Source organism: Echiichthys vipera, assembly GCF_963691815.1.
Source record: "Echiichthys vipera genome assembly, chromosome: 21".
Taxonomy (NCBI): Eukaryota; Metazoa; Chordata; class Actinopteri; order Perciformes; family Trachinidae; genus Echiichthys; species Echiichthys vipera.
The window spans coordinates 13,076,806-13,093,324 of NC_139846.1; the positions used below are offsets into that span (position 1 = coordinate 13,076,806).

General features: G+C 43.9%; 2 protein-coding genes across 2 annotated transcripts in view; both read right to left on the reverse strand.

Annotated features, from left to right (window-relative positions):
- Nucleotides 1-340: 340 nt before the first annotated feature.
- Nucleotides 341-5,201, reverse strand: LOC310963672 (phospholipid-transporting ATPase IB-like). The gene is made up of 4 exons (XM_083936564.1): nucleotides 5,116-5,201; nucleotides 4,813-4,917; nucleotides 1,719-1,810; nucleotides 341-960 (listed from the first exon to the last, which is right to left on the reverse strand). The coding sequence occupies exons 1-4, from the start codon at nucleotides 5,190-5,192 to the stop codon at nucleotides 866-868; spliced, it is 369 nt and encodes a 122-aa protein (XP_083792690.1). The 5' UTR covers nucleotides 5,193-5,201; the 3' UTR covers nucleotides 341-865.
- Nucleotides 5,202-9,068: 3,867 nt separating this feature from the next.
- Nucleotides 9,069-16,519, reverse strand: part of LOC310963335 (phospholipid-transporting ATPase IB-like) — a gene marked incomplete at both ends in the record, with an annotated part of 40,678 nt that continues 33,227 nt past the window's right edge. Inside the window, 7 exons of the mRNA XM_083936079.1 lie at nucleotides 9,069-9,128; nucleotides 9,249-9,310; nucleotides 9,407-9,485; nucleotides 9,955-10,077; nucleotides 10,547-10,621; nucleotides 12,962-13,072; nucleotides 14,413-14,596. Of these exons, the coding sequence (XP_083792205.1) occupies nucleotides 9,069-9,128; nucleotides 9,249-9,310; nucleotides 9,407-9,485; nucleotides 9,955-10,077; nucleotides 10,547-10,621; nucleotides 12,962-13,072; nucleotides 14,413-14,596 (694 nt within the window). The remainder of the gene's footprint in view (nucleotides 9,129-9,248; nucleotides 9,311-9,406; nucleotides 9,486-9,954; nucleotides 10,078-10,546; nucleotides 10,622-12,961; nucleotides 13,073-14,412; nucleotides 14,597-16,519) is intronic.

Genomic DNA, 16,519 nt, shown 5'->3' on the forward strand with positions numbered 1-16,519 from the left:
CGGCTAGGAGATGGAGCGATAGGAAGGAAGACATGAAGGTAGAGAGATAAGCAAGAGGAGGTCCCAGTGGAGTAGGAGGGGCTGCAGCAGGGTGGTGGTCCGTTTTGGCATGAGCGTTCTGCCTTAGTGGCATCTCTGTGGTGTTTGGCTGTGAGGCTTGGAGCTGCGATAGGACGGGGAGATGGGGAAACAGGGTGACGGGGGGGTGCTCTGGCGTTCCTTGGTCTTTGCTTCCTCTCCCTCCCTCCCATTCATCAGTGCATGTGTGTGTGTGTGTGTGTGTGTTTATTTTGACGTCCCCCCTCCCCACCCACATCGACATGTGATGACAGCTGAGCTTGAACCCACCTCACGATAGAGATGAGGGAACCGCTGAAGCGAACGCGCGCGCAGGGCCGACACACATGCACACGAACACAGGAGCGGCAATGCGTGCAGACGTACATGCACAGGCTGATACAGACACACGGTAACGCAACCACACACACACTCGGGCACACGTACCGATAAACACACAGTGGCAAGAAGCAAACTCAGTCTGTGGGGTATACAGATATGAATAGCAGTCTCTGAGTTTGACTTGTCACGTCTGTGCGTGGAGATGATTGTTCATGCCTGTGCAGCTTGTGTAAGTTTAAAGAATGTTAACCCCCCTGGTCCCTTTCTCAATTCAGTCCTCTATGCACCTTTGACGGCCTTCACGCCTGACCGTGACCCCCCCCCACCCCCAGCAAAAGGGGTCAGGTCATAGTTCCAGTAAGGCCACAGCAGGGGTCGGTCACCCGGCGTGAGGGGTGTCACATAAGTCTGTCTCCGCTTCATAACCGCTGCTACGGTGAGCCGAAAGCCTTGTTCAGAGGTGGGGCTAGAGGCTGGGGCGTTGGAGGGTGGTGTCGTAGGAGCGCACTACCTGGGATTGGGACACCACGCCGTGCTCCTCTTGAGAGAACGCGTAGCCATCTGTAGAGAGAGACAAGAGTAACATTTTAAACGTACGTTGAACCTGACTGGAAAAACGGAAACACCTGTGTGATCCTGTATTCATGTGCAGTATGAAAGCACCCCCCAAAGCAATTTCAGTCAAAAGCTATTGTCGAGGAAGACGTTTCACCTCTCATCCAAGAGGCTTCATCAGTTCATGAACACATCTGACCAGGCTGGGACTGGTCCAACTAGCTGGTGTGGAGATCCAGGTATTTAACCTCTCACAAGGCCGATGATGTCACTGGAACCCTTTGTGCTCCAAGTGCCAACGCCCGTCGTTAGAGTGGCAGTCGTTGGTGGGAAGTAGGTTTCGACTTCGTTAGTGCTCTATTGAGTCTGAACGACAGTCATTGGGGTCACAGGAGGCCATTTGTGAACAGTTGTTCTTTGAGGTTAGATTGTTGAATCTCCCTGGAAGGAGATGTGAGAGGTTAAATACCTGGATCTCCACACCAGTTAGTTGGAACAGTCCCAGCCTGGTGGTCAGATGTTTACATGAACTGATGAAGCCTCTTGGATGAGAGGTGAAACGTCTTCCTAGACAAATAACCAAATCCAGTTGCTTTTGACTGAAATTGCTTTGGGGATAACGACGACCTGGACAAATGAGAATATTCACATGCTTCTGAAAGCACTCTACTTAAGTTTTTTGTTGAGTACTTGTGCGGACAAATCACCCAGAAAAGAGAAAGACTGAGATAACGTAAGCATGTTTGTTTGGAAAGAACACTCACGTGACACAGTCTGCTGCACAGAGTTCGAGCGTCCTACGCTTGAAGGCGCTTTCCTAAAGACTCTTGTCAGCAGATGGGCCCGTTCGTTTAGACTGCAGAGAAAGTGAAAGAAAGATCAGTGACTCCACAGTGACACAGAGACACTCTCCACCACTTACACTAAAGCACAACATTAACTAGCTACTGGAAAATATTTTTTTAAAATTAGTGTACATATTTCTCAGTTTTTTGCTTTCAGTTATGAGCAGTGGCAGGTTGTGCTGTTTTTTTTTATAGACAGAACATAATGTCTTAACTAACCACAGGAAAGGTAGCAAGATGATAAAGGTTGAACTTTAACTGAAAGATATAGCCCCAAAAAAGTGCATTTCTCCTTCACGGATCAACGCAGAAACACACAGATCAATGAACAGATTTAAGTGGATATAAAACCTGATCGTTGGTATGAAGTGGGTCGCATACTGACTGCTTCTGACATGCAATTTAACCCACAGAGAGTTATAAACTGGCTGCAGGGTAACAGGACATTCACAGTAAACTACTCCTCTGCCCCCTCTCCTCTCCTTCTCCCCCTTTCCTCGAAGAAGACTGGATCCTCTGTTCAGGGACCACACGCCGTCACGGCTCCTCTCCTCCTCTGACCAAAAATAACTGAGCCCTTTCCAGATATTGCACACAAATGCACGCACACACACTAATTTAGCGCGACAGCTCTTTCCACTCTTATCGCCATCATCACAGCCATTAAAGTCTTTTCGGCAGAGGCATTGTATGCTAATGCGAGGCCGCCAGTGTCAGTGATTGCCACATAAAAAAGTCACTTTTTTTCCAATTCTGTTTGGAAGAATACATTTTCTTCATTCATCTGCCAATGCAACATTAAGTGCACACAGGAGGGGTGTTCCCTGGCGCTTCTGATGATCAATGAAGTAGTTATATGGACTAGATCCAGCCTTCCCAAGGTTGAGATTTGGATCAGGCAGTTAGGAAATTCTTAATACTGTATGTGACCGTTGGAAAACTTCACTAGTGTTTGTCAAAATAAAATAAAAAAAAAAGAGAGAGGGGCTCTGAAGTTTGTTGAAGAAGTCTTTGGCTGCATAAAGTGATGTCTGTTAGAAAAGATGACAGTTCTGAGTGAATGATAAAAGACTATATGGTGGCTGGACAAATAAATGAAAGGCTCATGTATCAGTGCAGCTCAAGTTGTCCTTCTGCAATGTTTCCTTTCTGGCCAACCGCTGATTCAAAAAGGTCCAAGGATGTGCTTCGTTTGAGCTCTTCCCTCGAGACGCTCCTGTACTCTACCTTTCCCATGCCTACCTCGGGACCTCCCCAGGAACTACAAACACAGATGTGCTCTTTTCCCCTTTTGCAGCATTGCCTCTCTGCACACATCTACTTTACTTCTCTTATTCTAAGGCCCAAGGACCGAGCGCTGCTTTCCTGGGTCAGTCCAGGACGGGGCCTTGCATTGGGGGGGTCAGGAGCAACGGTGTTGTTACCCACCCACATCTGACTCTTCATTACAGTGAGTCATATTAGCAGAGTGTTCACTTTATAAGCCTTCTTTGCAAACAATGGTGGAAAAAGTACCCTGTCCCTTCATTAAAATAAAAGTATCAAAGTGCAAAAATACTCTATTACAAGTAAGTTCTGTATTTCATAATATACTTAAAGTAAGAAGTATTATCATCAAAATATGCTTAAAGTATCAAAAGTAAAATTGCTCCTTGTGAAGAATGGACCTTTCCAGAAAGTGAAATTATTACGCGTACTGTATTATTGTTAATACCGATTGTTAATACTGATATATACTGCATTATACTGATTGAGGATAGCCCATTTAACTACTTTAGTTGCTGGTGGGAGTTTTCTATCGATAAAAAAGATCACATTTTGTTGTTGTTTAGTACGTTATTCACCTTAAATCTGAACCTGCAAGTTAACTAAAACTGACAAATAAATGTAGTAAAGTAAAAAAAGAACAATCTTTTTTTCCTCTAAACTGTTGTGAAGCTGAAGTAAAAAGCAGAATAAAGTACAATAACCTCAAAATGGTACTTTAGCAAATGTGCTTTGCTACTTTCCACCACTGCAAGCAAAGAGTCGAACCTCTACAATCGTAAGTTCATACTGTAACTATGACTAATGTCCCCAAAAACTGGTTTCTAACACAGCTCTAGCGACACCACACGACTAAATCACAGAGAGAGAACTACAGTCCAGACAAAACCAGAGCACACACCAGGTCTGTACAGCAGTTCACATTGATCCATCTATGAAGCAATCCACGGATGGAGGAATGGAAAATTTGAACAAAAGGAGAGAAATGAAAAAGATAAAACAGAGAGATGTTTGAACTTAGTTAAATGGAAAACAAGCGAGGGCCACTCCAGAGCAGCTTGCGGTGGGGCACACAGGTCATTTGAGGTCACAGTTCACACAGAAACTACCTCTGTGAGCACACGACAGCTCCGCCTCTACGGGACCTCAGCCTTGGCTTCGGCCCTGTGGACGGTGCCACCGGGGAATTAGAAATGTATTTCCACACATACAGAAACATAACACTAACTCACTTAAACAAGTTACACTTGCAATCGAATGCAACCAAATGCTTCACAGATATTAAAATGTGCAGTTTTTGTTAGAACTTTCCAAGATGTGTTAATTCAACTATATGTTTATTATTGAGGTTGTAGTTTGTGGTGGCGTTTGTCAAAACACACAAAAAACCCACCTCTCAATATAATGCAGTGCAGTTCAACATCACTGCAAACTAAAACCTCAATTAGAAACATATGTTTTAGGAACATATCTCTGAGAGTTTAAATCAAAACTGCGAATTATTGTCTTTGTGAAGGTAGAATTGATGTCTGTACTGTTGTATTGTTGTATTATAACATTAAAATTTTACAGGTGTACCCAATGAGGTTGACTATATTACAGTCGTGTACTGAATAATGGACATAAATAAGAATGGATTATTCCTGGTTAAATCATCATAAAAATAAATCAACAAAAATCAATTACACAAATAATACTGGATATAAATGTAGGTGAGATCTTGTGCTTTTTGGCAGACTGTATATACCTGCGGCCGCTGGCATCCCTAAGTACAGCTGCCCCTGGGTCTACGGCCCGAGCCTCCAGCTCCTGCACCTCCTCCAGAAGAGACTTCCTCACAGTGCGACGTGTACTGCAAAGCAGAAATAAACTCATCAGACCCGTAAAGGAAAGTTTTAGTGTTTTAGTTCGCAGACACATGTGATTCATAATATAAAGTGCGCGTAAGTGTTGACATAGACTCAATATGGGTTATGTAAACGCCTCGGTTAAGCTAAATAGTCTCTGTATGGATTTCCCCATGTATTTATACTAAATGTGTTCTACTTACGCGGTCCAAGCGAAGTCTTTGAGTAAACACGCAGTAGGCACCAGGACCAGGCCCAGCCAGAAGTACCAGCACTGCATCACCTTGCCAGCCTGCAATGACACACAGGTTCCATTTATTTTACCCGTATATTAATTCAAATTGGGTATTAAGTCATTTTTCTCTGAAATGGGCGCAAAGAAACACATGTGGAGAAGGCAAAAAGAGAAATGTGAGACAAAGCACATTGAAAGCCATTCAGTGTCATGAGCATGAGTTGAAAAACCCCCAACGTTAGCCAAACATATGTAACAGCTTTCTCACACCCAGTATCTACACCGCAAACTGTATTTAACACAGTACTCCCACAGCTGAAATACAATGCTTCAGTGCTGAAAAGTAAAAATGCTAGATGGTCACCACAGACCCCCCCCCCCCCCCTACCTGTCTCTGCAGTCCAGCTGCAAACGGACTCACAGACCTTTGACCCTCCTCTTCAGTGAATCTCCAGGGATTAATCACGCATCTAACTAGTGTCTTAATTTGTCCGTCTGTCTGTCTCCATGCCTCTTACTCCTACACATCTCTTTCTCCTGTGGCTCCCTCCAATCTTACTCTTTCACAACTTACTTACTTGTTGCTTGTCTTCGCCTGTTGTTGTAAATCCCTCCATTTTCTCTTTATTACCCAATATCTTCCCTCTAGCTATCCACAAGAGCTCTGCGGTGTTTCACAAGCCTCAGCCTTTGTCTCTAGGCAACAGGCATGAACACTTAAGTCAACAGTCACAAACACTTTACGCGCCATAATAGCCTTAACTTCTACTACTTTATTGCCCATATCGTGTGTTTCCTGTGTCCCCGTGTTTGGATCAAAGATGTAGAGACAATTTGTTTCCCAGAGGGGGAAGGAAATGTGGGGAAAATTAATCGGAAAACCGTCAGGAATAGCCCCCTGCAGCAGCTGGAATCACAACCAAGTCACAGACGATCCAACTGGACTCGCACACAAACTCTGTCTTTCTGCGAATGACAAGACACCTAGATACAGTTCATATTTACTGCACTGGACACACATTATATCACAGGGTCTAGGGTGGAGGAATGCTAAATGATTTTCTCTGCTTTTGTTGCATCCATAGAAACAGACTGTTGGTCTGCCCCGCTTTAAAATCAACACAAATCAAACATAGCTGGACCTGCATAGGGCATTAATCCTCACATGTACAAACTTACACACACAGTTATTCTGAGCAGAAATATACAGCTCTTTTCCATCCCATGTCCCCCATGGACAGATGGAAATATAGATAGCGGGAGCAAGGGAAATAAGAGAGGTAATGGGGTAGTTAGGGGGGACGATGGAGGATTGGGAGGGGGGGGACTGAGTGTCTGACCATTCCCCAGTTAGACTGAGCAGCTGCAGAGATATTTGACCGCATTCCTGATTTCTGACACAAATTGAATTAATGGGCTGAGGGGGGAGTTTTAGATTGCCCTATTCCCTTTCCCTTCCAAGGCTCTCTACCCACTCAGTGGGGCACCTCGCCTCACCCCCGCCTGATCCCCAAACTCTTAAAATGAGTCGCTCAATCAAGGGGTGCCTGTGTACACTCTCCTCATCCCCAATGGATCCTCATCACCAGCAGGAGCAGCAGCAGCAGCAGCCCACCGTCTTGAGTCAACACCTCCACAGAGGGCAGTAAAAAAAACGGGGCTCGGGTGACACGCAGCAGGTGCAGGAAGCCTGGTGAGAGGGGGGCTGGCGAGGCGTAAATCTCCCCCGGGGCTCCATCAGTGCAGACGTGGAACACCCAAGAGGTGCGTCATATAGGCGCCATGTATTGGCAAACCAAAAAAAAATAAGGGAGGGGGCAGGTGTTGGGAGGTTGCAGAAAAGAGATGTAGAGGAAAGGCTATTTTAACCCCCTTCACCCCCTGTTCCTGAAATGAGTGACACGTGTTTATAGAAAGGGACTTGCCTGGCCAAGCATGTCAGGGGCGATGGGGATGGCGGGCCAGATGGCAGAGTAGACAGCGAAGAAGACCATCCAGAGTGCCATGCTTCCCCATACCGCCAGGTGGGAAAACTACAACAGAGACAGAGAGGGACAAAGAGAAAGAAAGAGAGAGAGAGAGAGAGAGAGAGAGAGAGAGAGAGAGAGAGAGAGAGAGAGAGAGAGAGAGAGAGAGAGAGAGAGAGAGAGAGAGAGAGAGAGAGAGAGAGAGAGAGAGAGAGAGAGAGAGAGAGAGAGAGAGTGTGGGTGTGTGCAGGAAAAGATGGAGATTAAGAAAGACAGCGTGAGGTCAAATAGTTTACATACAGCTCATCCGCATATACACAACCTTTCCCTAACTCCATCCCATATCTTCGTCCTTCTCTCTGTCATCTGCTGAAAGAGGACACTGTGTGAATTCCAGTGGGACCCTGCTTCATTACTGCCAGATTGTTGTGTGGACAGCTGAACGGACAAAAGTGTCAGCGCCCTTCTGTGCATCCTGCCAATCTCTCTCTCTCTCTCGCTCTCCCTCTCTCCAACAGTAGATCAAATCCCAGCTACTGTTGTCTTAAAGTCTGTATCCATTTCTGCTGATTTTGTTCCTAAAGATTCCTTGTTTAGTTTCATATCTTTCCTTGTTTAAAACCATTTAATTGACTGCTTTACTGTATTTCACTGAGGAAAAGTTCATGTTCAGCTGTTCAAGTTTTGGTGCAGCCATTTGATATTACTTTTGTACATCTTAAGACATCAGGCATATATCTAGTATCTGGTATATGTGCGTACATTACGGTTCCAATGTTTGGTCAATGCTTTTAACCTACATTGCCTCGATGATCTGCGACACAATGTTATTAATTTCTAACTCACTGAAGGAGATAACTTTGTGTCGTCCTGGTTAGGGACATACAGTATGTTGATATTGTGTGTCAGTTTCTGACAGTAACCCTATAGATGTATAAAAATTGTACACATTTATTTCTCATGACTTGAGTTATTTGAAAGGAATGAGGACATCTGGACTGTAAGTTAACTACGCTTAATTAAATCTGTTCGCTCTTATGTTTCTGTATTTACTCTTATTCTAACAGATGGTAATCCCACTGTTTTCGGCTCTGTTTTTCTTCTTTTCGCTGTGCAGAAACTACATCCATTGGATCCTTGTGAGTCTCATCTGTTAAAGCATATTCAACAGTTTGACATGAGCGTTTAACATTTGGACTCAGAGTTTGAAATATTGAACAGGAGCAATGGGGGAAAAAAAGTGCAGCCAAACATGAGCTGGTTGGGTGGGCGGTGTAAGGGACTGCTGTTTAAAAACCTCAAACTTCCACCACCACGACATCAAGGTACACCACATCTTTCCCCATGTCTTTTCTGACTGTGAAGCATTTAGATTAGGTTATATGAAAACCTCACACTGACAGAGTGCCCTCCCCCCTTTATTTTTCAACAGTTGAGTAAAATACAGCACATGTGGTGTGTTAATGTTCTTACCCTGGTCCAAGCGGTGGTCTCCATTCCAGCTTTCAGACATACTGTAACTACCACATACTGCACACACACACACACACACACACACACACACACACACACACACACACACACACACACACACACACACACACACACACACACACACACACACACACACACACACACACACAAACACACACACACAGGGCAGAGGGAGGGCAAATAATAAAAGAAAACAGAGAAACAGGATTAGTTCGCTGGCGTCCGTGGAGATAATAAACATTAATGTTTTATAGTGAACTCAGCAATGTCTGTTAAAATACTCAGGAGCCCCACAGACCCATGTAGTCTACACACACACGCACACACACACAAATAACACAACAAATAAACACCACTGACATTCACATGAGACTGTAGGGAGTAAAATGATAGTGAGAGTTTGAGATGGAGAAATGAAAAGACAGCGGAGATGGATGAGCGGGGAGAGCAGACAGACTGGCTAGACGAGACGAGATTGACCGGAGACCCGGAACGACTCTGGGGGAGCAGCGCAGCGCCGCTGTGTACACAAATACTGTGCATATTCAAAGAAATCTACGTGCCAAAAGACACAGAGAGATAAAAACTGAATATCAATTTTAAAAAATTAAAAAGATACACATAAAAGTCAGATTCTTACTGTGTAGACCATATTTCCAACAAACAGGTAGTCATTTCCCTGACCGTCACTGAACGGCGAGTCTGTGGGGAACACACACACACACACACACCTCATGACAAAGTGTTTCCAGACCAAATCGTGGGAATGTAGAGGAGTTAGTTGCGCATGTCACTTACCGTGCTCTAACATTTTGAGTGGAAACCAAAACAGAATAATTGAATGAATCAGTGCATTGATACAGTGACCCCAAAACACCTGAAAGAGAGACAGAGAGAGAAAGTAAGAAAGAGGGAGAGATAGAGAGAGTAGGGGGAGAAAAGAGTGGGAAACAAGTCAGTGAAGACGAATGCCAAAGCACATAAAACATTTGAAAAACAGCAACTCCTCACAGTAACACACAACTTCCACTGTGTTCTTGCCATCAGAAGTGCACCTACCACACACACACACACACGCACACGCACACGCACACGCACGCTGGTGTACCCTCTAAAATGAAAGACTTCCTTATTCTGGCCCTATGAATCTCATTAGGGGTTGCCATGGAAACATCCCCGTCTCCACGCCACTCTTGTTTACTCGCCGGCGTCCCAAACAAACAGCGGGCATCACTCGACAATCACCACAGGCGAGCCCACGAGGCATGACAAGTCGAATGAAGAACACTTATAGCTGTGACTTATGTGCATAGGTGCACGCGGACTGTAAATGTGTGCGCACGTACCTTCGTATTGAAGCCCTCTGCATTCTGGGTAATTCGGTAGAGCTGTGGGAAACGGAGCATGTTCTGTTGGCTGCACGGCCGGTCAAATATTCCCAGAGTGAACGGAGGCAGTGCGGTAAATATCTGCATCACACACACACACAGACACACACACACATACAGCCATTAAAAACACATAATGACAGAGAAGAGGGTATACATATTACACTTTGACGAGCTGGAAAATCAGTGTTCATATCAGCAGCAGGATCTGAAGGAATTTCCTAATGTTTTAAAAGTGGGGAGCCTGAAGGAATCTGCAGTCAGACTTATAAGTACATAACACAGACACACACACAAACATGGAAAAAACTCTCTCTCTCACACACACACACGCCTACAAACATTTCTGGCATTCAGAAAGAGCAGTGATAAGAAGACAAATTAGAGTGTGATTAATTGAGAGATAGGAAGAGAGTGAGAGAGGGCACTTAACATGAACTTAGTAAAAACAGGGGGGCCGGGGGTGACACTGGGGGAGAGAGTTGAGAGATATAAAAAAAGAGTGAGACCATCTGAGAGAGAGAGAGAGAGAGCGAGGGCGAGTACTCACCACGTTGTAGAGGCCTATACACCAGCGCTCAAAAAGGATCTGGCCAGAGAACCCGTTGACAAAGGCGAACCAGAGCTGGGCCACAAAGAGAGGGATGAGAGGGGATGAGAGGAACAATAGCAGAGGGTAAATCCGCCTTAGGGAGGTACTGATAGTGGAAATAGCACAGGGAGATGGCCAAATGCTTGGCTCTGTTCGCAAAATGATATAAACACACGATAAAAAACACTCTAGGACATTTTGCCAGAAGAAACTTCAAGTGGGTAAAAGCGACAGGCAGGATCACTGTCTGTCGCTTGTACTCACTTTTGTTTAAGTTATGACGTTGTTGTTGAGTTGTAGACCCTTATCAGGTGTGTGAATGAAGGTCTTCCATAATTTGGAAGACATCTTTTTTTTTTTTATTTAACAAATTTAACCAGGAAAAACCCACTGAGTTTAAAAACCTAATTTTCAAGGGAGTCCTTGCCAAGAGGCAGCCAAAGTGACAAAGCTACAACATACAGACAATTAAAATGATAAAAAAAGAGTTACAAGTAAAGGAGGTCGTCTCTAGTGCTCTCAGCCTGGATTTAAAAACATTCAAAGAAATCAGTTCAGATATTTTCCAGTCTTTTTGCAGCATGATCCAGAGCAGAGTAGATGAAAGCACGTTTCCCAGTTCAAACCGTAAGAATCAGCGCTTTTCTGTGTGATTATATCACAGATGTCGGAGGGCGAAAGCACAAGCATGGCCTTGAGGATAAAAGTGCACCAGTGTCACAGCCTCCTGGTGGACAAAGAAGGGCACCAGATGGGTCAGGGCTCTACAGTTAGAAATAAACTGTAATAAAATAAGCAGGATAAACAGCGTCAATCTTACTTAGACACTGAGCTTAGGCGTTCATATACATCAGGTCTCCATAATCTTAAATGGATAAAAATGTTGCAGTGACGAGTCGCTTTTTCACCTTGATAAAGAAGAAACAATTGAAGTTTGAGTTTCTTCACAGAATAAGACTTATGATGGGCCAGAACCATTTTTAAATCACAATATAGTACAAAATAGGAAAAGGGAAAACATTATATTTGTTAAAACAATACATGATTTCTGTTGGTTAAGGACCTGAGAAATAGTTTTGTTTTATCACTTTTGAAAGTTTTAGAAAGTCATAACTGGATATTATCCACACTCTTTTGTAATTGAAAGTGTTTGTATTTATTGTTGTAACAATGTTTTAATTCTTGTACCCCGTTAAACAAGGGGAACATAAGAAAAGAAAGTCAATAAATAAAAGGGTCAATAGAAAACTTGTTTTAACATTCTATCTTCTTCAGGTAACATTTTGGAGGAAAAAAAGCATATGGGGTCATGGGAATTGATGTGAGAGGCAAAAGAGATGGTGGTCCAACTTTGTTTACTTTGATAATTCCAAAGCATAATGACTCATCTGGCAACGCTGCATTGTATTGTAAATATAAAATATTAGTTACTAGTATAGTAGTTGCACTTCCTGTAACTCCATTAAGTCTTCTGCCAAGGAGCTTTACATGCATTCCTCGTGCAGGTTGTGGCTGGCTCTGAAACCACTTTTCTGATTTTATAGAAGTTAATTTAGTGAAAACAAAATAAATAAATATGACTCTGACCCAGGGGAAACTTTCATTAAGGCATTCATACACACAAACGTACCAGACATAGGCTGATCTGAGGGGCAGATAAAATAAATGTTTTGGGGCCGCTGGGAGCTGTGGCATTCCTGGGGCATACAGTGGAGCCTAGGGGTGAGGTCAGATACACACAAAAACACACACCCATCCCCCTTATTCTGTCTCCACTAAGTGGACAGAGACAGTCTCTAACCTTTGGCCTAGAGTGCCCTGCAGGGAGCCAATCATGTGAGATAATCATGGAACCACACACGTAAACACACACACACACACACACACACGTAAACACACACACACACACGGGCACAGAGTGGTGGTGTGAGCAGGACAGTAGGCTCCCATGAGGATCTGCACCTGCTGGCATCCTTAATGTGAGACGGACGGGTGAGGAGTGGGGGGAGCACAGCTGACAAATACCCCTCATAACAGGCAGACCAGGGCTGCAGTGTGCCCCCTTCATATATCTCTCTCACACACACGCACACACAAAGCTATCGACCTGGAGCCAAGGTCTCGTCACTGCTGATCTAAACACACATTTTTTCTGTGCATGTGTGTGTGTTCAAAAGAGACAGAAAGCAGACACCAGAAGGGCACCTCGTCCATCACTGTCAGCCATGTCGACAAACAGCTGCAGAACGTCTCTGTTAATGTTACTGTGTGTGTGTGTGTGTGTGTGTGTGTGTGTGTGTGTGTGTGTGTGTGTGTGTCTGTGTGTGTATATGCGTGCGTAAAACAGAGAGGGTGTGGTGGTGAAGCTCCTACCTCTATAATGTAGAGGACCACGTTCTTATAGAAACAGTAGAGAATGCACTTGGTGACACGGTTGTAGCTCCACGCCCCGTGGACCAATAGCAGTTTCTCTAGGTAGGAGAACTACCAAACAGGGGGGAAAAAAATAGGAGAGAGATGTGTTACTATAATTAGAAGAAAAAATAAAGACAAAGGGAACAGAGAAAATATTAAGCATGTAACTGGTAGACAAGAACGTTGAGGCAAGAGGAGGCCCACTGATACAGATAAGTTGTGCAAGACACCTAAAGGCTAAAAGATAAAACAGCTGTTTGTTTGAGATGAGACTCCTCTGGGTCATTTCATCCTGTTCACGTTATCAGTGAGTTGCCACCACAGATACTGGGGACTGTTTATTAATAAAAGACTTTCCTGTCAATCAACAAAACAAATAATCAACTGATCTCAGCACTGATGGGAGCCTAGAAGTTCCCTTGTTGGACAAACTAATTATTTAAAAAGGGAGTCATGTTTAACATTTAATACAGTTTAGTGTAAAAAACAATAAGAGCATTTATGTAATACTTTATATAAGAATGTATGAAGAAAACGTTTTGATTTTCCTGTTGACTTTATGGGCTTCTTGCTTTTATTGTAAGAATATAAACATTTGTTATGAGCTGTTGTTTGGACTGATGCAATGACAGTGCACATCACTGTTTAATGATAGGGTTGGTGTTTTTTCTCTCCAATAGAGGCGTGATACTCTCTGGAACCTTTTCATCTATCAAGCCCTTACTGGGAAATGACCCTCCTTTCAGAATTGGTCACTCAGTTGGGCATTATCAGACACACTCTCATTATCTGACTGGCTCTTGCTTCATGTTCAACAAGCTCACCTGTACCTTTTCTAGAATTTAGAAATTTGAATTTAAATCACCTGTCAGCTGCTTGTAATTGTTTTTCAAAACTGTATTGTATTTACTATCTTATTTAACCTAATCTAACAAATTATTTTCCCAAATCAGAAAGTTTTTAATTGCTTTCTATTATATTTATGATTTAATTTTATATTTTTTTCTTCTCTTTATGCAACAGAGGACAGTGTAGACGTGGGGGAGAGAGAAACATATGACATGAAACAAAGCTGGAACTGAGCCCTGGACATTGTAGTTGTATAAGGCATGCGCTGTAACCAATCAGCTCCCAAAGCGCTTCGATAACATGATACTTGGTTGACCCCTGTAAGTAAATTCTCCTTTCAGTTGTCCCCCCCTCCAGGGAGGTCAAAGATCAGGATCAGCTGAAGAGTGAGCAGGTAAGGATTCAGTGTCTTGCCTTAAGACACTTGAGCAGGGTGGACAACCAAGCATGAACCCATTATCTACATTCATATACAGCCTGTAACGTATCTGTACGACCCTCAATACGGTGTGAACGTCTGCTCCGCACTACGTCTGCTCCGCACTACGTCTGCGTCCCACCTGTGCTATGGAGTAGTCAGAGGAGTTGGTGGCCTGCATGCCCTCGTTGCCGCTGATCCCCACTCCGACGTGAGCCGTCTGAATCATGCCCACGTCGTTCGCACCGTCACCTATCGCCAGCGTTATGGCCTTCACGTGTTTCTTCACCATATCCACAATCTCAGACTTCTGCAGCGGAGACACTCTGCAGAAATAATAAGAGAAAGACAGAGATGGTCTGTTGATATGTGTATACAGCTGTACTCGAGGTACCTGAAGAACTTGGGAAACCAAGGAATAAGGAAACAATGATTCACTGTTCTGCTTATAAGACTCTGGGTAGTTCATGTTTGATTATATGTGTGTGTATGCGTGCTTACAGCAGTGTGTTTATGCATCTCTGGATACATCTGAGTGCACCTCAGTGTGTGTGTGTGTGTGTGTGTGTGTGTGTGTGTGTGTGTGTGTGTGTGTGTGTGTGTGTATTCAGGGAGCTTCCAGTGGTACTCCACCCTCTTGACCCGTATCACTGATCCTCCTGTCTGTAACCGGTTCTGTCTCTTCAGTGACAATGAAGGACCCAAGGAGGTTCGATTACAGACGTTCCCCTCGGGGGGGCCACTGAGAGACAATAGTGAGCTGTAATGCTGCATTTGCTGAAGTATTTTTTTCATTTTATGGTGCCATGTGGTACACCTGCTCCAACCCATGCCCTCTGCTGTATTTATTTGCTGGACGGCTTTACTAAAGAGGTTTCGTGAGTGTTTTTTACCCCCATCGATACTTATTTTCTTCCATTATCTGCCATGGAAATAATTAAGGAGAACTGGTCGTATCACATAACTTATTAAGGTAGCCTCTTGTTTGTATAGCTGACGGTTCAGCTTTGGATAATAGTTTTTTTTTTTAGAGATATAAGTATATATATGGGACTTTATACTCCTCTCTGCTTTCAAAACATGCTTTGTATGAGGAGGCGGTCCTCCTGCCTGTCGTTCACATGCGCACAGCTTAAGCAAGTCTTGTTCTCACTACCTGCAACCTGTATGGTGAAAACAAATATATCTACAAAGGAAGGGACATGGGAGAAAACTGATACCGGGACTGGGATTAAATTAGTATAACAAATCAAGTTATATTTCCCACAGTACAGGACTTGCAACTGTAGTGGCTTATGTGCTCTAAGAGATGCTTTTACAGTAACTCAAGATAAGATATTTGTGTTTTATATACACAATGTGGTATTTCTTTGGCACATACTCATCTATTAGGAGGTACAGTAGGCCACTTGCCTATTGGCTGCATTACTAGAGATTAAACCAAATCCAGATATTAAATATTTACATTACATTTCCCTGATTATAGTAATTACCTGAGCCTCGTTGATGTATGAGGTGATAGTAATTTGAGCATCAACACTGGGCTATTGTGCGGACAATACTTCAAACTGTTCCTAGAAAGAGGAGGAGTCACGTTCACAATGACTGATTCTGTATGTGTGTGTGTGCGCGTGTGTGTGTGTCTCGCGAGTACAGCTATGACTCTCTTAGCTCATCAGATCCCCACCATGATCGTCAGTGCTCAGATAATGATATTACAAAATCTAATTATGTGCAGCTGCATGAGCCATCACATGCAAACAGAATGCAGCATGATGCTTTGATAAAGATATGACAAAACTTAATTGTGAGCAGATGCATGACCCTACACACACACACACACGCGCGCGCGCGCGCGTGCGCGCACACACGCACACAAGCACACGGCTGGAGCCCACAGGTCATAAGGACAGTCTATCTTCTATGAATATGTAAGGAGGATCATGTCCCTGGCCAAGCTGAAATCACAGAGCTGGGTGGTCTGCTGAGTATTCATACATAGGCGTGTGCAAAAAAAAAACAACAACACACACACACATGCACAAACACACCCCTCCTGCCCCGCTACCACACACTACAGAGTAAACCCTCAGAGAGTCCTGGCCTCTGTAGTCACTGCAGAAGGCGGGGATCAACCTCTGCTCTTTGTTTTCCACAATTCTGCGTCTGAAGTGTGTGTGAGTGCGTCTGCCTGCGCGTCTCTCGGCCTCTGACCACAAATCTCTCTTTATCTCTCTCTCTGTCTCACT